The sequence below is a fragment of the Leucopleurus acutus genome, assembly GCF_964270905.1.
Source record: "Leucopleurus acutus genome assembly, chromosome: 11".
NCBI classification, from domain to species: Eukaryota; Metazoa; Chordata; class Mammalia; order Artiodactyla; family Delphinidae; genus Leucopleurus; species Leucopleurus acutus.
The window spans coordinates 46,617,796-46,645,156 of NC_139152.1; the positions used below are offsets into that span (position 1 = coordinate 46,617,796).

Here is a 27,361-nt window from a genome sequence, read left to right on the forward strand (position 1 = left end):
GGCGCTTGTCTTCCTGGGACTGAAACATCGAGCAAGCACGGAGATGACGCCTCTCACAGCAGTCATCCAGCCAGTTTTCCTCCTAACTCACTTCCCAATCTCTTGTCAGCCATCCTGCCAGGTCCTTGTGGTGCATCCCTGCACTATCTCACAGTGATGCGGAAAATGACTTGTCCAAGTTCATGTCGTAAGGCTGGCTGGCCCAGGGATCCCCACCGGAAATTCTGCTTCCCACTTGCCACTTTCCTTGTTAAGAGCTCTGATAACACAGCCATGATTACTTACTGAAGGGGTGACAAATATGCTAAGCCCTGTGTGGGTTCACTTTATGTTCTCTCATTTAATGCTCATAAGCTGAGTATATTTTCTTTGTCTTACATTGTGCGAAAATTGAGGTTCAGAGAGGTTAAATAATTTACTCAGTATCAGTAGAATGAAATCCATACCTGATCTTAAAATCTGTGCTCTTTTCTAGTTTCTGTGATGTACTGCAGCCCTTCCTAACTTACCTAAATTTCGTGGCACATGGGATTGAAAAGCTTATGTCGGAATAACTATTTCCAAACTGGGTTTCCTTCTTTCATTCCCAGTCCCTCTAACTCTCCCAGACTCCCTGCTTGCCAGGTCCTCTCCACAGGCAACAATTTGAGCTTTTACTTCCCAGACTTTTTAAGTAAACTATCCTAAAACTCAGACAACCCATTCTGCTTCTGTCACATGACTAATATATTCCCTGTGCCTCACAGAAGAGGGAAAGTAAAATGGCAGAGCTGGGCCTGGGACAAAGAGTTCAGGGTGCCAGCAGGGGCAGGTGGGCGTGGCCTGTGGGCAGATCCTCCCCCTGGCCCCTCCCACACAGACCCAGACAGTCGTGCTGTGGCCGCCCACAGACAGGGTGGGGAGAGGGAGGAAGAGGTAAAGAGAAGTATGGATTGTGTACCATCTCTGTTCGAAGTGTGTCTAGGGTTATTAAGCACCTACACATGTCCATGGCCACACAGGCTTGAAATAATGAAAATTCCTGCCTGGTTCTTTTTTTTTTTTTTTTTGCGGTACGCGGGCCTCTCACTGTTGTGGCCTCTCCCGTTGCGGAGCACTGGCTCCGAACACGCAGGCTCCGCGGCATGTGGGATCTTCCCGGACCGGGGCACGAACCCGCGTTCCCTGCATCGGCAGGTGGACTCTCAGCCACTGCGCCACCAGGGAAGCCCCTCCTGCCTGGTTCTTGCTCTCAAGGGGCTTGCAATCTGATTGATACACATCACTGATGAATGCTTCCAAGAGGCAAAGGAAAAAGGAAGGGCTTGACGAAGTTACATAGGATAAAGAAAAAACAACCCCACCCAGAAAGGACTATCTGGGGTTTTGCTATTTGGAGGCATATTGTGCTTGTTAAGAGGAGCATGTCTGGCCATTCTTTTCTTAAGCCTTGGTGGATGAACCCAGGTTTGGAGAGTATGTGCCATTATCTAGTATGGACGTTGGCAAAAAAACAAAAGACAAACAAAAAACTCTCTTTGTCTACTGCTACAGCAGGACTAAAGCAGAGCAGTGATGCGGAGCTGCCAGTGTTTAAGGATTTAATTTGATAATTGGCACTGCCCCACCCTGTGCTGCTTAGAATTGCCAGGAAATATTTGTTCAGGTTTTCTTCAGACCCTAGATTTCAGTCATTAAAGGCAAATGCTGTGACCCAACTAGGGTAAGGGGACAAGGAATTCATTCCTTGGAGAGAGGTAAGAGTAAACCTGGTAAAAGTCAAACCAGCTGGCACTAATTAGAACTGTGAGTCCAGAGGCCAAAAGCAGTCCCATTTTCCAGCAGGGACTTGGCAATCAAAATGCTCACTGGGCCAGGGTCCCTGAAATGCAGGAGAGGACATGCTCAAAGCAGGGACTTTGCCATACTGGAACACCCAGGAAATGTGATTGGGGGACTGAGCAAAGTCCCCCAAAGCTCAGTCTCTCCCTCCCTCCTCCTCAAGTCCTAATTTATCAACTCAGCACCCTTTGAGACCACTGCACAAACCGCTGGGCGGGGTGCAGTTTTGAAATCCCAGCTTAAAAGCTGGTGGCCCTTAATTCTTACCAATACTCCTAGGAATGGACCCCAAGCAGAGGAAGCTGGTGTAAATTTCTGCCTTGCCCCACACCATCTCTTTGAGATGGGTGAATCTTTCCAAGCTTTTGAAAGTGTGTCCTATGTTTAGTGGTCTCTAGAAAGCACCTCGACTTCTCAGCAGGAAGTTTGCAAAACTGGCCACAAACTCCTGGCTCAACCCTTTAAAAGCCTCATCCGAGAACACAAAGCCAAGGAAATTTTAATCTCCTCTTTCTTTTGTTTCTTTCTAGTTCAAGTAAAATTGCTCTATTGACGTGCATCCATGAACCAAATAGAACTTACCTTGCCTTCCCTCTCAGCGGTCTTCCCAGTTTTCTGGCGGGTAAGCACTGTTGAGGAACCACCCAATGCTGGAGGTTCCAGGTCCTGCTGCCTTACCTTAGTAATGGCTGCGCATACACTGGGTTATATTTGCTTGCATTTGCATCCTAACTGCATTTTCCTAGTCCTGGCCAATCACAGCCAGCCTAGCCCTGGGCTTGACTTATTCAAACCAGAGAGAAAGCTGTATCTGTTCCTATTCAAAACAGCAAAAACAAGAGCAGACTTTTAAAGGCTTCTTTTAACTCCAGCTCCACACCCTGATCTAATTGATTTTTTAAAAGTGCACAGCCCATCAATAATGCAGGAAAGAGGGTGGGAGGAGATGAAATTTGCCATATTGTAGATATGAATGCATTACACCGATGACAGGAAGCAGGGGCTGGGGCTGCCCCCCGCCCTCCGAGTGCATGGGATGTCCAGGCTGGCAAGCACCTCCCGAGAAGCTCCTGGGCATTTCTCAGAGGGGAAGTCTGGGAGAAGGGCCTGGAGTGAGTTATTAGGTCATTCTGTTTTGCCCCTTGGGGTCTCCCTTGGGGTCATAGATCAGCCCAGTCAATATCTGAGTGCCTACTATGTGCCAAGAACCATGCCGGGCTCTGAGTTTCAAGGCTCCTAGTTTGGGGAAATCAGTAAGGGGCACAGAAGGAAGACTCTAAATCCCTTGGGGCTTCTGGTTCCTCCCCAGAAGTCAACAGGACACCAAGCATATGCTTATTAAGCACCTGGATGGCAATGCGGTTGATTCCACATGGGGGCCAGGGAAGAGCTAATGTAGCCCGACTTCTGTAACCTTGAGCAAAATCCCTGTGCTGAGTGTGCGAATGGTCCCCCAGCTTGGGCGCTCCAGCCTCGTCATGACAGAGGCGTTTTAAGGGAAGAAGGGGGGGTAAGTGCCCGAATGAACAACAGGAGGGTCAGGAGGCAGTGCCCATTCACGGATGGGTTTTTTAAACCCACTTTTATTCATTAATTGTAAGTAGTACAAATATTCCAAAAATATAAACAGACACTTAATGGCGTCCTACATTTCAAGTTTTTGAATACAAGTTTATCAAACCATGAACCTGTGAGCAAGGTAGTCAGAACCCCACAGCCCAGTCACATTGGGAAGCAGATCTCCCCCACCCTCCAAACGGTACCTTGAAGGGGGTTACGTGGCACGACGTGGAACATGTAAAATCTGAGATACTACAAGCAAAGCAGCTCACGGGGCGCAAAGAGGAGGGTCTGCTCCAGGGGCAAACCCCACAGCAGTAAAGGAATGGTGCAGGGGGCCAGACCCCTGCCTTCCCTCCCCTGCTTGAATGCAAGTATTTACCAGTATTAAAATAAAAGGACAAAACTAAAACCCCATTTTACAAAAAAGGCGACTGAGGGACAGTAGTGGCAAGTAACCGACTGAAGACCTGAAGGAGAAAACAGGCTTACTTTCCGCAGACACTTGACCTGTCTGGGACATGGGATACAGGACAGCCTTACGGGGGGGTTGCCTTATTGAATGAGGCCTCATGAACAGGGTAGGGGTAGCAAAACAGGACGGGATCCATTTCCCAGGGAATGACTGCCTTTAGACTTCCCATGCTTTTAGCACAGAGAAGTTTCTGGGCCACTGTTAACAGAGGTGAATTTATAAAATGGTCAAAATCTTTGGGAGGCAGGAGGGAATTAAACAGAAGGTCCCAGGTTAACTGAAGGCAAATTTACTCAACCTTGCTATAGTAAGGGACCCATGGACCTACAGAGTGTCCCCTCTACAATGTGCAGAGTGGAAACTCTTACCTGACCCTTTCCAAACCGGTCCTGTGTCCAAAGCTCCCCCTATGAGAGGGACACGAACATCAGGCTTTTGATTTAGAAGCCCAATCAGAGAGACACACTGTGTCCCTGAAGAGGCACCTTAAAGAACTGAACCTGGCAGGTGGGCAGATTCCTGGCACGGCGTGAACTGGGGTCGACCAGGCCTGGTGGCCTATTGCTTCCCGAAGACCAGCCTCAAACAGGAAGGGCTGGTAGGAAACCCCGGAAGAGATCCTGGGGTGAACTGGCTCCCTCTCAAGCTTGCCTTCCTCCAAAACTGAGTCTGGCCTGATTCCTCTAAGGAGCACGTCTTGCAGTCATCTCTTGCCCCTAACACACTGTGAAACTGGAGACCAGAAGGTGCATAATGACTTCAGGCTGGCTCTGGTCCACACCGATGGACCCTGCCTAGACCTATTTGGCTGAGCTGCCTCTCCAGGGAAGGGAGGAGAGGGTGAGTGGGGGTGTGGCATTTCCGGTGAGGAACTGCATGGGGGCAGGGCAGGGTTCTGGCGAGAACGAGGCCTATGGAGCCAGGCTTCATGCAGAAGCAGCGGGGACACTCCCACCAAGCCATCCTGGGCTCTGGTCATGAGTCCCTTGGAACACCTGGACAAGTCTGATAGGAAAGCGGGTGGCACCAGCTCTTCCTTCACCTGGAGGCAAGGAGACCCAAAGCAGGGCAGAAAGGGGCCTCGGAACTGGATCAGCTTAGAGCCTCTTATTGCTTATTTAGTCAGAAAAGCATAGCTGGACCCCATGGCAGATTTGGCCCAAGGGCTAATCCTTAGGATGGGGCTTGGGAGAGAGGCCCCTCCTGCAATATTAGGATAGAGGCCTAGGCCAGGGCCTTAGAATCAGAAGCTCCCACTTTTCTTCAGGAGGTGTCGCTCCTGGCCAGCCCTGGAGCCCTCTTCCCCCACCTGCATGAAGCAGGATCCCACAGGCACCAGGGAATGATGCCTGGGAAATGATCACATGGGCTTTGGGGACCCTGTTCTACTCATGTGACACCAAAGGGAAAGACAAAGCCTCACAACCTTGGGACAAGGAGGGGAGGTGGCATCACAATGCTAGAGAAGGATGCTAGGCGCTCAGAACGCCACGCTGCTGCTCCACCACCTGGTCCCGGCTAGCTCCTCACACTGCCCTAGTGTGTGGCCAGTCTGAAAAGGATAATGGGGGTAAGTCCTGAGTGGGCGGTGTTCTTGCACCTGAAGCAACTTACAAATGCTTTGTGACATCTGCCTCCAGGGAAAACAGAGAGGGGGATAGGAACCCCCTCCCGCCCGACGGAGGGAGGGGAGGCCATGGCTAAGGCAGTGATGCTGAAGTGGGGCTCCCTCTAGGGGATCCCTTGTGCTCCCAATTACAGCAGCACTTCCCCTTTTGTTTTCCATCCTGGGGAAACTTCCTTTGTGTGACTTATTTTTTAAAGCATTCACTATTAAGAAACTTTGAAAGCAAAGAGACACGCAAAGCGCAGGTGTGTGAAGAGCTCACTCACACCTGTTACCATTGGCAGGAGGCACGTGCGTTACGTTGGCAAACTAAACGGTGAGAACACCCAGCCCCTCAGCCCAGGAAACGCAGGAGTGCCTGAGACCCTGGAGAGAAAAAGCAACAGCCAGGAAGGACGAAGACACCTGGCCCTGGGGGAAGACACGAGAGAAAAGAGCCCTGCCCAAGAAACAGGTGGGTGGGACCCAGAGTGCCCTTCCCAGGCTTGGGGACAAAGTCCCTGCGGCAGCACCAGCACAGAATGCCTGAAGAGCAGACTTCGGGACACATCCCGAGCCCAGCTGACCTACAAGCCAAGGGGACACACACACTCATGCCCTTGGGATTCTCCTCTTCCCTGCACCGCCAGGGCCTCCCACGTTCACCTCAGGCCCAGGGCTGCAGCTCTGTCAGAAACAAAACAGCCCAACACTCCATATTTCGAAAGAGAATTTTAAAACAGAGTCAAAAGAACGGAAATCAGTTATCTGTCCTCTTCCAGGGCAGGGAGAAGACCTCCTTCCCCACAGGTTCAAGACTATGGCTAGGTGGTGAGGAAGGCAGGCCCGGCACCCAAGCCTTGGGGAGACACAGAAAGGGCCCGAGCCAGGCACTCGGCCAGAGGCTAGTGCAGCCCTTGGGCCACAGGACCTGATGGCCACTGGGGCTACCAGTTCTGGATACAAGCTTTCATCTCCCCAGAAGTGTCGTCTTTCTGTCTGCAGCAGTCGGCAAGAGAAAGGCTTCAGGAAGATGTGTGCCTGGGGCACCCGAAGGCAGCCTCTGACCCTACCTTTCTCCGTGGCATAAGCCTTACAATGCTGAGGAAAGGCCATAGGTTTGGCGACGGAGCCTTCAATGGTCTTCATCCCTATAGAGCTCGGTGGCTCTCAGGGTGACAGGAGAGGAGACAAACTAACTTGGGGAGAGTCTTGATCATTCACTTTCTCCCCCAACCTGAAACACTTATATCCCGGGACCACAGTTCAAGGCAAGACACACTCATACACACACACACACACACACACACACACACAAATACACTTACTCACATCTCGGGAACCCAACTCAGGGAGCAGGCAGCTCTGGGTATCGCTGGTCTGATATCTGCCCACTCAGCACCTAACCTGTCCTAAAGCTCTTTGCAATCACTTCTATTTCCAGGTCTCATTTGGTGAGATGCTCCAGATTCCGCTCTGTCAGGCTGATCATAAAGGCACAGTGTAGGAAAGTCCCCTACTGGGATGGCCATTGCTTGGCAGCAGGGAAGGCTAAGGGGCCCGCAGCTGCCCAAGGCTGGTGTAGACATCCTCTGCTGCGCTCAGCTCCTCAAAGATTGGGATCAGGTTCAGCAACTCAGTGTCTGCCATGTCATCAAACCAAGACTGCACAGGCACCTGGAGAGGGAAGAGGCAGCGTTAAGTCTCCTGACCGCCACTGCTTCCCTCCCTTGCCCCAGACCCCCGGAGGCTGGCTGGTCCACCTGGCGTGGTGCCCTCCTCTGGTAAAGCCCATGGTTCCACCACCATCCCCTTCTCCCTCCTCCTTCCAGGGCAGGGACTCTCCCAATCCCTGCAATATGGGTGTATCTGGACCACTCACTGCATTCTCTGGGTGGAAGATGTAAGAAGCAGGCGAGTTGTCCAGAATGAGGGTTTTCCTCAGGTCCCTTCCCAGGCGGCTGAGGTCCTTGACATAGCAGCCCTGGTGAAACACACAGGACTCACGGAACAGGCGGGCCCGGAACACCCCACACCTGTCCAGCAGATCCGTCACAGGGTCAGCATACTGAGAAGAGAGCAGAAGCTTTTTGTTTGGATGCAGTCCTGGTTTCCCCGTGGCATCCTGTGACCTGCAAGGAGCTGCCACACCTGCTCCCAGTTCTTTACTCCCCTCCTGCCCCCAGGTACCTTGGCTAGGCTGGCAGTGAAGAGAACACATTCAAAGAGTTCCCCCATTCGTCTCAGGAACTCATCCACGTAAGGCCTCTTGAGCACGTACACCTGAGGAAAAGCAGAAAGGCTTGTTGGAGGCACCCCTACGAGGGTGAAGCCTCACGGCATCGGTCACCGTCACCACCTACACAAAGAGCAGTAAGTCAGTTCAGACCTTACTCTGCCTGGACGCCCACACCCCAGCCTCTGGGACCACCTGGCTGGAAGCCTTCTGCCCCGCAGACCAGGGCACGAGCGCCACCTCCTCACCAGGCTTCTGCCGGCTCAGTGGTCCCAACCTTGGCCCAGCTCAGGAAGAAACAAAAACACCTAATGTCCCAGGAGCCATCTGTTTCCGGCGGCGAACCATCAGCTGCCTCCAGAAACAAGTAATCAAGAATAGGCCTCACAGATGGAAACAGCCTATCCTGGATTACTTGAATCCAGCCACAGCCTCTGTGGGAGTTTCCTGTCCTTGGCTCTGACAGGACAGTTAGTCCAGGACCCCATCAGGCAGGGTCGCAGATACTTCCTGAAACCTCATGCCCTCGCAGAGCTTCTCTGAAATGCACCAGGGGAAAGTGACTTTTTCCCCTCAGTGACCACAGATCTGACACCCTGCAGCATCTCGCTCTAGTGACGCCCCCATTTTGTGCTTGCCCCTGACAGCCACCCCTAACCCTGGTGTCCACCTTTCATAACCTTGCACATTATGGCCTAAAAGCTTCACTGGCCGCATGTCCCTCATGGGCCTGCTGTCTGTTGCTTCCCTGTCTCCATCCAGGTGTTCTCCTCTCAGCCAGCCTACACAGGGGCTACTGGAACCACTCCTTCAAAGTTCTTTTCATCCAGCTCACTCCCTGCTCAAGTGTATGTGCCTGCCATGACTCTCCCTCCTGGAGACGGCCTGGACTGGCCATCGACTCACCAGACCCCTCCCAGCTCTGCTGCAGGAACCCTCTGCTCCAGGTAGCCACAACCGGGCCTCCTTTCATTTACCATTTCTTTTTTTTTTGGCGGTACACAGGCCTCTCACTGTTGTGGCCTCTCCCGTTGCGGAGCACAGGCTCCGGATGCGCAGGCTCAGCGGCCATGGCTCACGGGCCCAGCCGCTCCGCGGCATGTGGGATCTTCCCGGACCGGGGCACGAACCCGGGTCCCCTGCATCGGCAGGCGGACTCTCAACCACTGCGCCACCAGGGAAGCCCTCATTTACCATTTCTTTAACCTTCAACAAGTCCCTCCCTCCTCCTGGCTATTCATCAAGCTTGGCATCGTCTCAACACTCTTTGCTGAAAACGCACCTTCTGCAGGTAGACACCTCACCCCCACCCCCCACTCATGTAAATGTCATCCCTTTTCCATTATTCACACCTCTCCTTGTTAGCCAGGAGTTCACAGTGTTTGAAGATACACCTTTTTTAAAAATCTGTGGGTTCTGTATATTTCTCTATACCCTCAACTAGACTGTAAAGAGCTGCTGTGCAGAGTCCAGCACTGGGACTGGGAGAGCACCTCAGCTGGGAGGAGGGTGGTGGGGTGAAGAAAGCTTCTAATGGACACAGGATAGTGCTGACCACCCATGGAAGCCTCAAACCCCATTTCCCTACAAGTAACTCTTCTATCTGACTATCAACACCACAGGATCCTTAACCCTGGACTGAGCAGGTTGTGTAGGGCCAGAGCCTCACCTTATTTAGATTCAAGCGCTTTTTGATAGATGTGTACTGAGTGTGTATTGTGGCAGAATCCAGTGTAGGGACCCCAAGGGGAGGGGAATTGGAGAAAGCTTTACAGAGGAGGAGATGCCTTTTCTGGGGAGAAAGAAATTCACCGGCTAGATGGAATGGGTGGGCAGGGGAGGAGAGAAAACAGCTAGTACTGACTTCCTTGTCTGTAACAGGCAGATACACCAACTCTTCAGCTTTAGAGAAAATGTATTAAGTCATATAACAGTGCTGGTCACATTCAGTAGGACCAGGGGAGATAAATAAATGATAGCTATTACTACTATTAAATAATTTAATTTTAAACAGCTTGGCTGCAAAGAGAAAAAAAGTGACAGCTAGAGGGGGATGAGGGGCTGCATTTTTTAAGATGCGAAAGCCTCGAATGTGAAAGGTTACCAATAAAAGCAGAGAGGCTGAAGTTACAGGAAAGGATCAACTGATGGAACACAAGCCCCGAGGAGCAGAAGACCCCGAGTTCCTGGGCTGGGCGTGGCCTGGCAGCAGCTCACCTGGTGAGTGGTCCCTTCGATCTCTACAGGCACTATGAAGTCAGCGTTGTTGATTGGCTGGAAGGCAGAAGAGTTAATGAGTCAGCTCGTGGGAAGGGACAAGAGCCCAGCCACACCCCAGTCCCTGCCACAGCCAGTGCTCCGCCCCCTGGGCGGGGTGGGGAGGGACAGATATCAGAGGCCCTAGGAAGCTCCTGCTGTTCCAACTAGGTGGCTCTCACCCAAGTACAGGCTGCGACACCCCTTCTGGTTTTCCCTACTTACCACCACCTGCAAATTCTACCTGAGCTCAGACAGTCTCTGGGCTTTCTTGAGTTAACAAACATCCTGATAAAATGGATAGGGGCATGGCCCAATGCTGACTTAACCCCTCTTGTACCCCTGTACAGAGCCCTGGTGGCTGTGCTGCGACGGGGCTGGGGGGCAGCTGTAGCCTGTTGTCAGCAACTGCGGAGAGCAGGGGCTCCCACTCAACATCATTCTCTGGTGGGGCCTCCAGGTATCTGTGATGCGACTGTGGCCAAATGCCAGAGGCCGGCCCTCCTACTTCTGATCACTCTTCCATCATCAACTTTAGGCCACTTCACTGGCACCTGCAGTCAGGCTTCCAAGACAGCCCAGGACGAGTGTAAGAAGAGCTCCAGATGTCCAGTTACCTTAAAGGAGCTATGCACAAGGGTTTCGTCCAAGTCAATGACCACGCAGATTCTTCCTTGATCTTCCTCTGTCACCTCCGGGAGCAGACAGGTCCCTGGAATCTAAAACCAGAGCCAGGCTACTGAATCTGCCACCAAGAAAGACTAATTTTCCCCAATAGAACTCTGGGAAGAGCTGGGCCCACTGAGGAGACGGAAGCCCCCTACTTCAACCCAAGAGAGGCGACACTTAAAGGCCAAGAGGTAGAGAAAGAAGAGACTGAGCTGGCTCCTTCCTTCAGCCTGGGACTGTGAAGTGATCCGGATACTGGAGCTGGAGGCCAGAGCTGGTGATGGATACCGGCTGTCCCCCGCACAATCTAATGCCTTGCACGTGGTGGGCCCTCAGCAAATATCTGGGACAAACAGCTTCCAAGGGCAGGGAGTTAGCCAGCCAGACACAGAGGAATGAGGGCTTCACCGCATGGGGCATGGGGTTAGAAGGCATCGCTGGGTGTCGGGGCTTCTGAGGCCATACCCTGTGAGATTCACATACCTGATAAAACTGGTACTGGAGACACTGGAGCAGATCCGACTACGGGAGAAAAGAAGGTGGTCAGTGCCAGCCCACTAATGCCTTTCCTGGTTGTCTAAAGCCCACTCAGGCCTGGAGGGGAATTTTCTCCCCAAGACCCCAGCCCCCTGGAAAGCTCTGACACGACAAAAGTGACTTTCCTTAAGAGCTGGGCAGGAAAGGGGCCAAAATCTTCTTTCCACACTCGGCCTGATGAAGGATGGAGAAGGAAGTGTCCCTGTTCTCAGCTGCCATTGCCTCTCCAAGGAACGGGGGACTCAAGCAGCTGACGCAGGGACACAGAGTCAGAGGCAGAATCAAAATTGGAACTCCTCACTGTGGAGGTCTGGCCTCTTGCTTAGTCCCGAAACCCAGGCTTCTCTTTGAGAACATGTGTTCTCTCCATCCTCCTTGGGGGCCTACATTAGGGGGAGGTGCACTGAGCCCCTACAAAACACAAGTAAGCCCATGTGAGCCCACACTGTGGGTCCTGAAATGTGAGGGGAGGTAGAGGGCAGAGAGCTCAGAAAGCCTCTTCCCGCCTTTGGCTAATAAGTAAAACGTTATAATGTAACAAGTAAGTGATCTTAATGGAAACCCTGAAGAAAAATTAAAATCCTAGCACTTAGAAAAACTTAATGTTGGCATTTCAGTGCATTTCCTTCAAGCTTGCTTTGGCAAGCAGTCTTTTTTCTTCATGACATAATTTTGCATTCTGCTTTCTTTTTTTTTGGGGGGGGGGGGTACGCGGGCCTCTCCCGTTGTGGAGCGCAGGCTCCGGACGCGCAGGCTCAGTGGCCACGGCTCACGGGCCCAGCCGCTCCGCGGCATGTGGGATCTTCCCGGACCGGGGCACGAACCCGTGTCCCCTGCATTGGCAGGCGGACTCCCAACCACTGCGCCACCAGGGAAGCCCTGCATTCTGCTTTTTGACTTAATTGCAGTTGCAACTCAATACTCTTCCACATTGTTGTGAACTCTTAGTAAAAATTAATAGTTCAGTTAATACCATCATGTTGTACTTCATTTAACCATTGTCCCCTTTTGGATAATGAGGTGATTTTTCACTGATGTACGTATCTTTAGCCTGGTTTTGAAAGACAGGAAGGACAGCTAAACCTTGGTGTTTCAGAAAGAAGTACAAATGGCACTGCAGAAAGGAGGATTTCTGTCCCCCGCCTCTGAAATGCCAGACATATCTTCTGGTAATTATAAGAATCAAAGACACCCACACATTTCCAAATGTCTCTCACAGGTACAGGTGATAGTGCTGGAAGGGGTTATCAAGAATGTGATAGAATTTCAATTCCTTGGTTCCCTGAAAGCCTAGTAACTTGGAAGGTATTTTTGCTTAGTTAAAAATAAAAAACAACAATCACAGGACTTACAACCAGAGAGATCTGAGTTCAAACCCTGACACTACCATTTATTAACCATTAACTACTCAGCGGCTACACACACCCTCTGAGTCTCAGTTTCCGTCTGTGAGTGGAAATCCTGTGGCTCTCCTTGCAGGGCTGCTGTGGGTCACATGAGACAACCTACGCAAAGCACCCTGCACGGTTCCTGGAACCTGGAAGGATCTGGACCGCGGGGCCCCTCAGAAACCACAGGGACATCCAGATGGCCCACACCACAAATGGGAATCAACAGGAAGAAGATGGACCACTATGGGAAGGACAGAGGAAGGGCCTCCTCCCGGCCAGAGATCTTCCAACTCAGGCAAGGCTGCTCTGTCTCCCTGCTGTGGTTGCAGGGACCCCCACTCGCTCACAGCAGTCCCGTCCTTGCTGGCATCACACCACCCTGGATCCAGCTACCTTAGCAATGGTGTTGGCTTCCTCCTTGTATGCGGAGAGCTCAGTGGAGGTGCTTGACTGGCCAACATGCTGGGCGCGAAAACAGCAGAAAAGGGCCTTGAAGATGTTACGTCCACGAGGCTTCTTAGGAGAGGACTTGGAGACCAGGCCTAGAGTGGAGGGAACGACAGAGGCGTTAGCTACAGGGCGTCTGTCCACAAATACCCACCCCCATGCTGTATCCCCTCTAGTTTATAAGCTCCACTGGGGCACAAGGCACGTGCTTGGCGAACAACCACATACAGTCAATGGTGAAATGTACATGTTTATTCCAACATCTTCTCTGTAAACTAGAAAGAGCAGGAATGCCCAGTCCCTGGTTTGGGAAGTGAACTGCAGAAAACTTGCTCTTCATTCCGTGGGGATGAAGAGGCACTGAGAGATGGGGCCAGCTATAGAATCTACTTTGGTAGCAGCACACTGAGGGAACACTCCAAGGTAATTCACAAAAATCCTCCCTGACACCAGTTCCCAGAATACTACCCATTCTAGAGAAGGGAGTGAGCTAGACCGCTTCAAGTTGGTGCAGCTACAACCCTGTTCTAGGTCAGCTTCCTTCAATCAGTTAGTTGGCAGCACTGAGCCCAGGCTAGAACAACAGACTAGAAAATAGAACAGCTTCAGCCCCAAGAAACTACAAGTTTCATTCACACCCTTGTGTCCATCCCACACTCCAGTCACTTTCCTTAACACTCCCTCCCCTCAAAGACCGCAGGCATATCACTCTCTTGGGACACATACATCCAGCGCTGGGTTCTGCGTTGACGTCCCTGCTTCTCGGCTACAGCTGCTAAGTCCTGCCTTGACAGTTTGGGCTTTGGAAATGCAAAGCCATTTTAATAGAAGGCTTGGCAAGGCAGCCCCAGAAAGGCCAAGCTGATAGAAAAAGCTACAGGCATTTACAGGATCAAGCAGAAATGGACTTCGGAAAGTCTTTTTCAGGTTCCTTTTATTATTATTTTTTAATTGGAGTATAACTGCTTTACAATGTTGTGTTAGTTTCTGCTGTACAGTGAAGTGAATCAGCTGTATGTGTATATACGTCCCCTCCCTCTTGGACCGCCTTCCTCCCCTCCCCCCACCAAGCTCCTTTTATTTTACAGGAACTGTGCCGGCAACTGTTGAGGATGAGCAGGGAGCCAGGATGGGTACTGTGGCCAGGAGGTGGCGCCGCACAACTGCTGCCAGAATGGTCCTCAGCCACAGGTCTCCTCTCCGGGGGCCAGGGCGGGGGCCAGGCCTTGGGATGAAATCCACCCCACTCGGCTTTAAAGCACAGGGCAAACTCCTGTGCAGGGAAGTAAGTGCCAGAAATGTCTCTGCCTTTATGTAGGTGGGGCGGGGGGGCAAACAGAACATGGCACTGAGGATAACCTTCCCCGTGCTGTTGGGTTTAAGAAGGGAAGTGGGGGGCAATGTGGTGAGCCCCCCACCCCAGCAAGGCCAAGCTCCCTGGCTCAGTCCTCAGAGTACATGCTGCACCTGCACGGAGGCGGCTCTGGCAGAAGAGGTGATGGGAGAGCCATTAAACACCCAGTTACTGGGCTGCCTGAGCCCCTGGAGAGGAGAGAAAACCAAACTGTTCCCTGGACCAAAGGTGAGGCCGCTGACCCTCAGTCCAAGGGCAGCCAGCACCGCCCCAGGACAACCGACTCAGCTGCGGCTCAACAGGAAGGCTGAGGGCTTCCTGCAGGTGCAGGCTGGGCACCCCAGTCCGTCTGGTCCAGTGCTCTCTCCTTCCCCTCCCTGGGTCAGGCAGATCCCTTGACACTGGTATGACCATTAGAAACCTTTTAGAAAATGTTCAGGCTTCCCCAGCAATTAGCCTAAAAACCTGGATATCACTCTCAAGCTCCTGGCCCTGCTGGAAGAGTCAAGATTTCCAGGGACTGGGGATTTTGCCCTGAAGGAAAAAGTTGCGTTGGAGGCCTCGCCCAAGGCCCCTGAGTCCAGGAGACAAACTTGAGAGCAGAGCCCAGTACTTAAAGACACCAAGATGAGAGGTTCCTCGGACTCTCTCCTACTCTGAATAATCTATCCAGAAATCGGAAGGAAAGGACAGCTTCTCCACCTGCCTGTACGGCCCACCTTCAATTCCGAGCCCAGGGACGCAAGCAGACGCTGACACAAAGCTCTAAGACCAAAGCTGAACCATCCCTTTTCCTTTGGTTTACGGTTTCTTCACGCAGAACCACAATCAGAGGCTTAACCCGGGCACTGAGCCTTTCTTAAAAGGCCACACAGCCCAAGCCTTTCCTGAAGAGAGGCCATCAAGAACGCACTCAGCATCTTAGTGACAGACGCTGTGAAGGCTGAGTAATCCTGAGAGGCAGGGGTTGAAAGGGGCAGCTGGCTGGGGCCGTGGAGAGGCCTCGCCGGTGCCCCCTGCGGGAGGCCCAACAGGCAGGAGCGCTCCAGCTTCAGACAGGGAGCTTGGGAGGGGGCTGGGGCGCTCCTCAGCTGGTTCGGACTCTGCAGGGGATGAGGTCTTCTTAAAACACAATGCGGCCAGGCAGCCCCTGGGCCTCAGAGACCACAGATGCCTTGACCCCGGGGGCAGGCGCTCGGAGCAGAGCAAAGAGCTGTGGCGCCTGGGGAAGGGACCCCAGACCCACAACAGCAAGGTCAGCACCCCAGATGTTCCTCACTACCCCCTCCCCCACTGGGGCCCCACTTCCCTCAGTCCTTCTCCAGGCTGTGTGTCCTCCTCACCTTTACAAACGCTGCCACTGACAATCAGTGGCCATCAGGGCCTCTTCAGCCTCCCCCTAACATGGCTGCCTCCTGACGGGGCCTGCAGCGGCCTCAGCCGGGTACATTCACTGGCCTCTGGCTTCTGAGCAGCAGGTGCTCGTGACTCTGGCTGAGTGAATAACTCTGGGGCCTCTAGGGCCTTTGTTGCTTCTACAGAGCCAGGACCTGTGGAAGCCTTCGCTGGTCTGCAACCGCCCAGAAGAGTTAGAAACAGAAAGACTCCCTCCCTTACGAGGACAGGGAAGTGGGCTATGACGAGCTGGGCACCTGAGGCAAGCCACTCGGTCTTTCTGGGCCTTGATCATGTTTACTGAGCACCAGTGATGGGCCAGGCCTGTGTCAAGACACTTGACATCATTACTTCATTTAATCCTCACTACAAACCCATTTCTAAGCACTAATCCCCCATTTCACAGAAGGGAAACCAAAGCACAGAGAGCTTAAGTAACCTGCTTGAGGTTACACGGGTAGTAGGACAGCAGAGCCAGGATCTGAACCCAGATCTGCCTGAACCCAGAACCAGGGCTCTTAACAACTACTCTGTAGGGTCCCCTACAGCTCAGGCATCGTGTACGATTACTCCTGCAACAGGTGGGAAGTGGCGGTGCACTCTTAAGATCTCTCAAGTGTGTGCCCTACTCCTCTCTAGGCTGGGCTGGTGAAGGATCAGTTTGGGGTCCAGCCCCCCTCCTTTGCTGTCCTCTTGGGCAGTCCATGAAAGGTGTAAGGGGTGAAATAGTACAAGGCTCCCTTCACCGCCACCCCGGCCCTGCACCTGCTCCGACTGGCAGATACCTCTGGGAGATCAAGAGGACAATGTGGGGGCGGGGGGAGGAACGTGAACCAGGAGCTTTGGTCCAAGAGCCACTTTGTTGAGGGGGTTTAAGGATGAGGGGATACACCCAGAGAGGGATCTGAGACTCGTATCAAAGAGCCTTTCAAAGGACTCCTTTCAACCAGCGCTCAGCACTGTGTCCCTGACAGCCAGGTGCAGGTCACCCCCACCCCTCCGCGTGTGACAGGAAGGGGCAGTGGCCCCTCCCGGGAGACGAACACTGGCACAAGAGGGTTTACAGGCCGGTGAGGATTTCATTGCACAGGTTTCCCCAGTGAGCGAAGGCAGGATTCCAGTGGGTACCACAAAGCTCCATTACTGATGTGCATCTGTTCTCCCGGCTCCGAACATCTGGTTTGGGGCTGAATGTCGGAAAGGACCAGCACAGACCTAACGGGGGGAGCTCTGGCTCAAGAAGAAAGTGCGCAGGTTGCTGAGAACAGGGAAGCCAAGCCACCCCTTCATCTCACTGCTGTGAGGCTTCCTATGGAGGCAGGATGTGAAGAGAAGTGGGGATGTGGGAGGTATTCCCCTCCCCCTCCCCCCAGGATCACCTGGGCTGGGGTCTAGGCTCTGCCAGTTACTACTCAGCCACACAGCCTCTTTGCGCCTTAGTTTCCTCATCCGTTAACTGGGATAACAGCAAGACCACTCTGACTGAACACAGTAACGCACTGTGCAGACTAAACTTAAATGCCGTGCTCATTTTCACATTATCTAAGGGGAGATGACCACTCCTTGGCAACACTGTGGCCACCCACCCAGCATGTGGTTGAAGCTCAAGAACAGAAGATGAGAAAGGTGCCAGAGGAACTCTGATCGTGAGCAGGTTTCAGAAAGTCAAAACCACCCCTATACCTTCTCCCAAATTCACCACAAAACTTGTTTTCCAGTTGCAAACTCCTTGGCTGGTCTCTGCAAGTGACAGGAAAGCAGGTGAGGTTGTTCCACTTGAGACAAAGAATGCCCTCTCCCCTTGTGTCCACCATCACTGGCCCCCAAGAGGCACCAGGTGGGGATACTATTTGCCTCTGACTCTCAAGGAGCCTGTGCGCATACATGTATGCGTGTACACACACATGCGCGCACACACAGATGAAGACTGGCTTTGCCTGGACAACACTATTTTTAACCTTCTTCTGAAGGTCAGGTTGAGATATCACTGTTGCCAACAACACAGCTTTGTGTCCCAGCAAAGGAACTCCTCACACATCCGCCTGGGATTCGGCAGAAGGCAAGCTCTCAGGCTGTCGGATTTTAACAAGCCCATTCATGTAGAAGGATGCTTTCTTGGTTCATCTCTCAGAGTACTTCTTTCTCCACCATCTCTCATTCCCCCCACAGCAAAGGATTTAGTCTGGCTATCACTATAAAATGGCCTCCCGGAGGGGCCTCCCTCCCCTTAGCTTTTGGAGGAAGGAGAGTATTTGGAGCATTTCTGGCCTTTCTTGGCCAGCTGCCTGGGCCTTGCAGCCAAGTTGCATGTGATTGGGGCTCCCCGTGGAGAGGAGTCCTCCCAGGTCCTCAGCAAGGGGCATCTGTGCCTTGGCTAAGGACAGGCCCTAAAGCGCCAGGTGGACAGAAGGACTCTTGGACCATCAGGTGAGTCAGCAGGGGAACAAGAAGGTGAGAGATGCCTAGACATCCCCCACACAGGAAAGACTGGAAGCCAGAGGCAGGGTGTACCAGTTTCCACAGTGCGCAACTGCTGACACTGCTCTCTTCAGGTGACAACGCAGGGGGGCCTCACCCAGCTCGGCACCAGTTCCCGAAGTTCCAGAAAGCAGCTGTGAAGTTGACAGCATGGACTTTTTTTTTTTTTTTTGCGCAGTATGTGGGCCTCTCACTGTTGTGGCCTCTCCCGTTGCGGAGCACAGGCTCTGGACGCGCGGGCTCAGCGGCCATGGCTCATGGGCCCAGCCGCTCCGCGGCATGTGGGATCTTTCCGGACCGGGACACGAACCCGTGTCCCCCGCATCGGCAGGCGGACTCTCAACCACTGCGCCACCAGGGAAGCCCAGCATGGACTTTTAAAAAGTAGTTTTAGCCATGTTGCTTGGCTCACACCAGCATGTTCTACACTAGCACCCTCCCTGCGACCAGCAGCCAGGACGTCCTACCTACGCAGACATCTCCATTAGTTCCCCTTCCCTGGACAGGACAGCTCCCTGCCTCTACCTGTCTTCTAAGAGAGGAGGGCTTCTTTCAGTCCTGGGTCCTTAATGCCACTTGTGGGGTGAGGGTGGGGGACCCGGTCACTCACTGCCTAGCCTGCCTTTTCCCTGCCCCTCCAGCAGTCGTCACTGATCTCAACATAGGGCCTCAACTTCAGGACATTCCCTCAAGAAGCACTAAGTTTTGGAAGCACGGGGTCCCTAGCAACTTCTAAAACAGGATCAAGATACTCTGTCAATTTCCAAATCAGCCTTTAAAAGAGTTATTGGCAGAACACCCGCCTGGGCAGCTGTAACATATTTTAGAAACATGCTGGGGCTGGGGGTGGGTTCCCAGAAGCAGCAACAGGTCCTGGACCAGAGCAATTTCCTCACGGATACGTCAGCAGCAGGCTCAGCCCCCAGCCCCACACCAGAGTGCTCTTGGTGGATGTCAGGAAGTGATCTGATGGCTCACAGCAGCAGCAGGGATAGACCTGAGATGCCATCCAGGAAAACCCAAAGGGCTGGACCCTGCCCTTGTTTTACTGTATGCAATGCCTGCTAGAGCAGAGATGTCATTGTGGGGGACTGGAAGCCATACTTGCCCGCCTTGAGCCTCCCGCTCCCCCTAAGGAGGTGCGGAGCAAGGCCCTGTGGGAGGCCGGGAGGCTAAAAGAAACCTGCCAGCAGGACACAAACACCCTCTTAGTGGCTGTTTCAGCCCCTGACTTGGCTCTCTGCCCGATTCCTGAAATGCTTGGGTCTGGTGGAAGACCTGAAGAATCTAGTGCCTCTTTCCTCTCCAGCTAGGAAGCCTGCTTTAGGCGACATATGCATGAGAGTGAGATGGAGGAAGAAGAACGAAAGCTCAGGACAGAGCAAGGGACCCTCAACCGTCTCTCCTCTGACCAGTGAACAACAGAGTGGTTACATAGGTGCCATGGACTTAGGCTTAAATCCTGGCTCTGCCACATATAAGGTGTGTGGCCTTGGGCCTCAGTTTCTTCATCTGTAAAATGGGAAGACTAACATTACCTATTACACAGAGCTGTGAGAATTACAATGTGGTCTGGGTGTGTCCTGACCCTAGTAAAACGCTCAGTAAATCTCAGCTGCTAGCCATTCAGTACAAAGCACTTTCATACCTTTATCTCACTCAGTCTCAATCTCAAAATGTTCACAGTGAAAGAGAGCCAGAGATTTCTTCTCATTCCAGAGGTCACAGAGGAGTAGTGGCAGGGTCAATCCTGGGAAATGGCCTTTTCCAGGACTCCACAAAAACCAATCCCAGTCACACACACACACACACACACACAGACACACAGACACACAGACACACACACACACACACACACACACACACACACGCTCGCTGAGGGTGGCCAACCGGTTCCTTCCGTCCTTCCTCTCATGGCTGGCCCCTGCAGAAGGAATGGAAGGAGCCTGCCAGGGAGTCTGTCCCACCTACAGGGTCACTCACCTACTCCTCCCACACCCGAGCTGCATCTGGGACCAGCCCACCAGTATAGGTGTGTCCACTGAGAGCACTGAGCTGGAGTCAGGAAGCCTGGCTCTTGCCCCACTTCAGCCTCTCAAGCAGCCTTGTGGTCTCACCTAAGGCACCACCACCCTGGGTTGTTTCCTCGCAGGCCGATCAGAAAAGGTCTACACTGCATGGTGTCTTACAAGGTGGCTTCAGATCCCCTGAAAGCTTGAACAGGCACTCTAAAAAGTGGAACGCACAACACGAATGAGAGGCAGTGCGGGTCAGCGTTACGTTTGACTCTGAGCCAGTCCTAGCTGACACGAACCAGCCACGTTCCTGTGGACAAGGTGCTTGGGGTTTCTCAGCGGAGGTTTTCCTCACTTGTCAAGTGGGGATCATTCCTATCTCACAACGTCATTGTGAGGCTCAAGTGAGACACTATCAATAGATACAAAAGGCTAGGGCAGTGCCTGCCCCACAGTGAGTGCTCTATAAATACCACGTGGTCATTACTGGTAAGTGGGCATCACGACTCTGTCCATTCACACTCAGAAAACTTTTGGACTCCCCTTTAGGAGCCGCAGGATCTTTAACAAACAGGAAAACTGGATCCCTCCAGGGACTCTTCCTGCTCAGGGCTAAACAGGCAGCTGGGGCCGCTGCTGCGCTCACCTGGCTCTTCTCCAGGGACACCTGTCAGAATCACAGGGAGCATTTGGAACACACGGATGCCCGGCCCACCTGCTCATGCTCTGATTCAGTTAAGACCCAGGTGGGGTCTGTATTTTTAGTAAGTGTCACAGGAGTTTCTGATGTGTGTCCCTGGCTGGGAGCCAATGTCTAAAGGTTGCCAGTGGTCCCTGACTAACCCCTGCAGGACTGGAGGGCGATTCAGCCAGAGTCCCCGTGGCCCCTTTCCCCACCACATCTCACTGGCTCAATGTCTCTGCAGGTCTCAGGGGACTTGCACCCCAGAGCCTGATTTTCCTTTCTAGGGGCACTCGCTCTAATCCGTCACAAGGCAAAACACCCAAGCCTCCTGTCTCTTCCTGCAGGTCCCTGTTCCTGGGAAGGAGGAGCCCTAGCCCCATTCTGCCATGGAGGCAGAAGAGCTAGGACCCACGTCCTGGGAAGGCACTTCCACACACGGGCGGTATGTGCTCTGAGCCGTCCCATGAATCTGCTTGGCTCTCATTGGGGTTGGGGCCACATTTGTTCCCTGAGAACTGTGTGGGTGGGAAAGAGCAAATTCTACAGGATGCGAAAACTATTCATATGTCAAGAGAGAAAAAGAAGGTAGTGAATAAAAAGAGAATAAGAGCAAAGCCTGATTTGGGGTGGGGGGCAGGGTGGGAGGGGAGGACGGCGCACCTGGGAAAAGAAAGGAAATGCCAGCAGGTCCACTGAGAGATCGGGTTTAAGGCTATAACCCTTAGAATAGCTGACGAATATAAAACAGGACATCCTTGCACCTCCTGCCCAGAAGGCCGTGTGCTCGCTGGAGTACCCATTCTGTAATAACAGACCTGGTGCAGGCACACTCAGACCTGAAGGGCTGGGCACTCTGCCAGACAAAGAAACTCTGTTCTATTTGGCCTCTGGTCCAGAGAGGCTTCAAGTTCTAAGTCAACTTCTCCACTTTGATTTCTACTAGTTCCTTCATAAGATTTGCACGTTAATAAGCTCATCTGCATCCCAGTTGGGAACTATTCCTCCATTTCAGAAGAGGGAAGGAATCATGACAGAGCCACACCCAACCCGGTGTCAGCAGGACAAGTGAGTTAATTCTGTGCTTCCCGAGCTGGCTGGCCTGAGACAGGGTGAAAAGCAATTTAATGCTGAGTTTGTGCTTTCTCAAGGTTATACCCCAAAACCACAGCAGCAAAGACATAGCTTAAGAACATCTATTTCTCTTCAAAATCCCAGCTTCTTTTTCTTTCCTTGTTACTAGCATTCCTTAAAGAAATCTGAATCTCACTGGGTTCTTTAACTCTCAAAACAAATGCAGACGGTAAGAGAACGCAGCACACAGTTGTCTCAAGTCTTCATTACATCCACTTCTGAGGGGCCGAGCAACTGCTCACAAGGTTTAGACTTCAGAGACTCTTCATAGGAGGTGCGTGGCTCCCCGGCCTCCTCCCATCCCAGATGCCCAGGCGCCAGGCAGGATGGCAAAGGCCCCAAGGCACATGCTACTCACATAAAATCCCATCCTATGTAACAGGGGCACAAAGAAGGGGTCTGTGCAGCAAGGCTGTCTGTCAGTCTCAAAGGGTGATTCTTCCAGAAGGCCTAAGCCCTCACATTAGTGTCCCCTCTGACCCCCGGCCACCTGTCTTTAACAATAAAACCCACATGACCATGTGCTGTTTGCACTATGTCCTTGGGGGAATGGAGGAGAACCGGAGTGGTGGTCTAGCTGTCTAAAAAGGAAGGACATTAACATCTATCAATTATCTGCTAAGTACAAGGCATTGGAGAAGGGTAGAGACCGATACTCCTATTTTATAGATAAGTCACCCAGCACAGTAAAGTGATTTGTCAAGTCTCACTGCAAATAGGGATTTGCATCCAGGCCTGAGGCAACCAATTTTGCTCCTGGAGCAATTCTTCTGAACACTTCTAACTGCTGCCCCTGCCCCCCAATCCCCTCTTCGCTCTGAGAGACAAACTTCCCAAGATGGTAATAAAAGATAATAACCCAACTTACCCAAAAGCTAGGAGGAAGAAAGTTGAGGAGAAGGGGAAGAGATATATACTTACATACAAATACGTATTGTCTTTCTCTTACTTAGTAATGAGCACATGTATTAATTTTCCACATAAAGGCTGGGAGCATCAACTCACCTTGGCTAGAAATGTCACTTCTATCGTATTTACCGTTTTAACAAAGTCCGTGTTCATGAGGGATTTGGAAGGTCCCACCGAGAGCATGAAACGGGACCTCTCTTCCACCCAGTTTCTTTAAGACCCCTATAGTTGAGAAGGAGGAGACAGGATTCAGGGACACTACCACCCCTTGCCGTCTCTCAAGGGGTTTTCACAGCACTTCCTGAGTCCTGGTCCGTTGCAAGCTCTGCAAGTTAAACTCAGCAGCAGAACTGCAAACTCCCAGTCCCGGGATGGTGGGCATTTACAAACGTTGTTGCTGAGTTAGCAGGGCTCCCTTGGGTTGCTTCGGGAGAGAGCAAACACAAGCTTAAGTCACCACACAAGCCCCTACCTCACTCCAAGATGGGGGAACAACTCCAAAGGAGACAGAGGAGCGAGACTCAGCAGCCACAGAGGCCAAGGCTGAGACTGCGCGAGGAGGGGAGAGGCTCCCGTGGGGCGGAAGGAGGCAGCTGCGAACACACACCCTGGATGCTCCCAGAACAAGCTAAGGAGGAAAGCCCCAGGGAGGCTGAGACTTGGTGTAAACTTTTCAAGGTAAGGGCCTAGCTACAACCACAGCGAAAGGTGTTTAAGCCTTTACATGAGAGAGAGAGGCAGAATTTCTCCCTTATGGGGAGAAAGCAAGAGTTAGAAAAACCTGCCACCTGCCTAATTCTTAGGGGTGCTCAGTTACCAGAACCTGTTGTTCAGTTCTACATGTGAAAAGACAACTCAAGGCATCATCATCCCCTCCCTGAAAGGAAGGGGCTCAGGCCTCACAAAACAAAACAAAACAGAACAGGTCCCAACTCCCCCAGAGGGGCTGTGGGTCACTCAAGCTCTGGAGGAACTTGCCTCCGCCCTCTCATTTCACACGGGGAGGTTATAAGGTGGGCCCACTTCCCTAGTTTCTCCCCATCTAACCTCGAAGCCCGAGACACAATCTCCCAGCAATGGGGCGACACCCTCGTATGGGGCTGCAATAAATGGCCATTTTCTGGCCAAACTGATATTAACTTTTCTCTTTTACTTTGGTATCGTACACACCCCTATCCTTGCTGTACCAGGAAGCCATTTCACCCTTCTGTTTGGGAAGATGATCCAGTTTTGGTCCTTTTATCATCAACGCTTTCAGCAACTTTGTTTGTTCTGCTTCCCCTACTGTAATTACTTTTGAATCATCAACACACCCAGCCAGCCTTAAAGCTCCCAGAACAAAATGCTAAAAAAGAAGAAAAAAAAACCTGCAATGGCAAACAACTTCACTAAAAAACCGCCCATGCTAGGAGCAATTTGTATTTTTCTAGAAATTTACTGATTAATAAACTGCCTCAGTACTCCTTCCCCTTTTTCCAAAGGGAGGCAGAGCCTAGAAATGGGACACTGTGGGGAGGGGAGAGGGCACGGAACTCCAAAGGAGCTAAATAAAACATCTGCTCCCCACCCCTACTTTTATTTTATTTTATTTTATTTTTTTAAAGATGCAGGATTTGTTTGTAAGTGATGAGGGATTCAGAAAGTTGGTTTGCTGGTTGCTGGATGCCCAAGCAGCCTAGAAAGAAAGCATGTCTTCTCTGGAATGCAGTCAAATTACACAGGGGGGAAAGAGACCCCCAAGCTGTCCGCTTGAGAATTCAGACTCCTCCAGGGATAAGTCTGAAGGACAAACCACACAAAAAACGAAAAACATAACTCTAAGAAAAATCCAACCAACATCAGCAGCTGAACACTGTCAAGAAGCCAGCTGCTTGCCTTCTACTGTCATCTATTCTGTTCCCTACCACTTGCCCTGGTGGATGAAACTTCCAACTCTGATTTGTAAGCTGTCCCTTCAGAAGTCCAGCTTTCCCTCATTCCTGGTGTGGTCCCCTCACTGGGAAGGCACCCTCCTGAGCCCCACCAGGAGGAGAGGACCAGAGTAGGGAAGCTCAGGACTCTTCTTTCCCTTCTCATCAACACTGCCCCCTCTGGAATCCTTCCACATCCACATTTCTTCATTTCTGGCTAGCACTTGGAGTCCCTTCCTGAGATGAGGTTAGGAAGAGAGCGGGAAGAGTCCGAAGTTAAGTTATAAACACAGAAAGCCTCCCCTCTTCAGCCCTCAGCACAGCTGAGCAGGCAGTAGAGGGGTGAAGTTGTAGCCTGGTTAGTGATGCAGTCAGGAGAGCATCGGGTCAGGGTCTTTTGCGGGGGTTGGGATCCGAGCAGGCAAAGCTTATTGAAAGTAGGGCCAGCGATGCAGGAAACACACACTACACACTGCCGCCCCCCTCCCCCCCCCATTGCACCGGGGAATTAGGGAATGGCTGAAACCACCAGGCCAGCCCGTTTGCCCCTAGGCAAGTTGGGGGAGCTCCTTGGGACCGGGAACCCCTGAAATAAATGATCTGCTGACTAATGTTGCCAAATACGGGGATATGGGGCTATACCCAGGCTCCACAGCTGGGCCCCCCCGCAGGCTCTAGGCCTCAATATGTTCAAGTGCAGCACTGGCCCTTCTTGCCCTCTTCTGGGGGCGTTGAGGGGAAGGGCAGGGACGCTCCGAATTTGGGCCCAAGAGCGTGATCTCCCCAGCCTCAGGCCAGGTGGCCCCAGTCTGGGAAGTTCTCCAGAAAAAAAACGCTAGTCTTTACTCCCCGCGGAAATTCTGTCCACTATTTTAGACACATTCCTCAAGGCCCCGAAGAAGAACGTGGGGGAGGGGAAAAGAGTTTCGGGGCCTCCACCGTGACCAAACTCAGAGATTCCACCCTCAGGCCTCAACCTTTCCCCCGCCCCCAGGAGAGGCCTCGGCCTCATCACTCTCCGGTCCCCAAATCCGCCCCCGAGAGGGCCCGCGACCCCCCTCGTGTCTCCACCCGACCCGCAGGAAGGCGGGGGCCGCGAGCCGCTGCCCACGAAGAACTCGCACTTTTTCGCGGCGCGATTCAGAAACACGCCGGGTCTGATGCCATCCGGCGAATTATATAACCAGGGACACCAATCTCGGGCTAAACAAACGCGGCTCTGTGTGTGCGGCGGCGGCCCCGGGGAAGCGCACCGGGGCAGGGAGGGGCTCCGGCCGGGCCTCGGGGTCGCGCTTGTTTGCTCAGCGAAAGAGGCAGGAGGCGTCCGGGCCAGAGTCCCGCGCGCCGAGGTCCCAGGCCGAGCGCAGGGCCGCGCGCGGACCAAGTCCGGTCAGCCAGAGCTCGGCCCCTCCCCCACCGCGGCCGCCCCCGCCTCCGGGCGGTGAACTTGGTCCCAAGTCCCGCCGGACGCCGTCACCGACCACTGCCTGAGCAACCTCGGGCTTGGGGGCGGGAGGGGTGGGGGCTGGGAAGTGCTGGACTCCAGTCCCGGCTCCATTCTAGCTCGGGATCATCCGGGACCCCCTCGTTCCCCTCCCCTCCCCACCTCTCTCCCCGCGGTCCTGGGGCAGCCGCGCGCTCTGGTGCGGGAAAGTGACGACCCCACCCCCCAACTCTGGAGAGGATGGGCGCGAGTGGACTCGCGCTACGAGCGCTTACCCCTCTGTCTCTCTGCCCGGGGGGAGGGAGTTCAGGACAGAGTGACAGCTGCGCGGATGACGCCCCTCCCCCTCGGGCGCTGGGAGCCCGGGGCCCCGCGCAACCCTCCCCGGGGCCTGGGTGCGCACCAGGTCGCAGAGGCGGATGGAGTAGGGGGTCGGGTGGGAATCCCTCACTCTGAGCCCCGGGAGATCTGGGGCCGAGACTCGGGTTCTGGGCTGTACTAGCCCCCTCCCCGCCCGGGGGCGACGCAAAGTTTTGGGAAGTTGCTGCCCCTACCTTGCTTGGTGAGCACCAGGGCGTCTTCCCTCCGCGCCTGGGTGATGATGGAGCCGTGTTCCATCTAACAATCCCGCGGGCCCGGGCTGGCTGGGCGGGAGGACGCGGGGGCGCACAGGCTGGGCTGGGCTGGGCTGGGGGGCCTGGGCGGGGGCCCGCTCCGGCTCCGGCTCCCGAGACTCGGACTCCCACTGCTGTTCACATCCCTGCTCTTGTTCCTCCCCTGGGCCGGGAAGGGAGGCGGCCTGTACGGAGAGCGGGAGGCCCGGGCAACGGCTCCCCCGGTTGCCCCCGGCCCCGATCCCCCGGCGGCAGCTCCGGGCTCCTCAGTTTGGGTCCAACATGGAGAATCCGGAGCGAAAACAAGAGGAGGAAATGGGACACGGGGCGGTTTCCAGGCTCCCCCCTCCCCTCCGTACTCCAGATAAACAACCCGCGGCTGCAGCGCCCACCCCCGCGCGCCTCCAGGATCTCAACCCGGCCTCTCT

The 27,361-nt window shown here is 53.3% G+C and overlaps 1 protein-coding gene across 1 annotated transcript; it reads right to left on the reverse strand.

Annotated features, from left to right (window-relative positions):
- Positions 1–3,373: 3,373 nt before the first annotated feature.
- On the reverse strand, positions 3,374–27,253 carry CTDSP2 (CTD small phosphatase 2). Its single transcript, XM_082849672.1, has 8 exons — positions 26,874–27,253; positions 12,945–13,093; positions 11,107–11,145; positions 10,572–10,673; positions 9,916–9,972; positions 7,653–7,745; positions 7,345–7,530; positions 3,374–7,139 (listed from the first exon to the last, which is right to left on the reverse strand). The coding sequence occupies exons 1-8, from the start codon at positions 26,935–26,937 to the stop codon at positions 7,014–7,016; spliced, it is 816 nt and encodes a 271-aa protein (XP_082705798.1). The 5' UTR covers positions 26,938–27,253; the 3' UTR covers positions 3,374–7,013.
- Between the last annotated feature and the right edge of the window lie 108 nt (positions 27,254–27,361).

Excerpts from the sequence above, each read along its gene's own strand:
- CTDSP2 (XM_082849672.1), bottom strand. The coding sequence starts at position 26,937 with ATGGAACACGGCTCCATCATCACCCAGGCGCGGAGGGAAGACGCCCTG. Across the intron at positions 11,146-12,944 it reads AAGCCAACACCATTGCTAAG|TCGGATCTGCTCCAGTGTCT; the intron begins GTAGCTGGATCC and ends TTTCTCCCGTAG. Across the intron at positions 9,973-10,571 it reads TTGTGCATAGCTCCTTTAAG|CCAATCAACAACGCTGACTT; the intron begins GTAACTGGACAT and ends TCTGCCTTCCAG.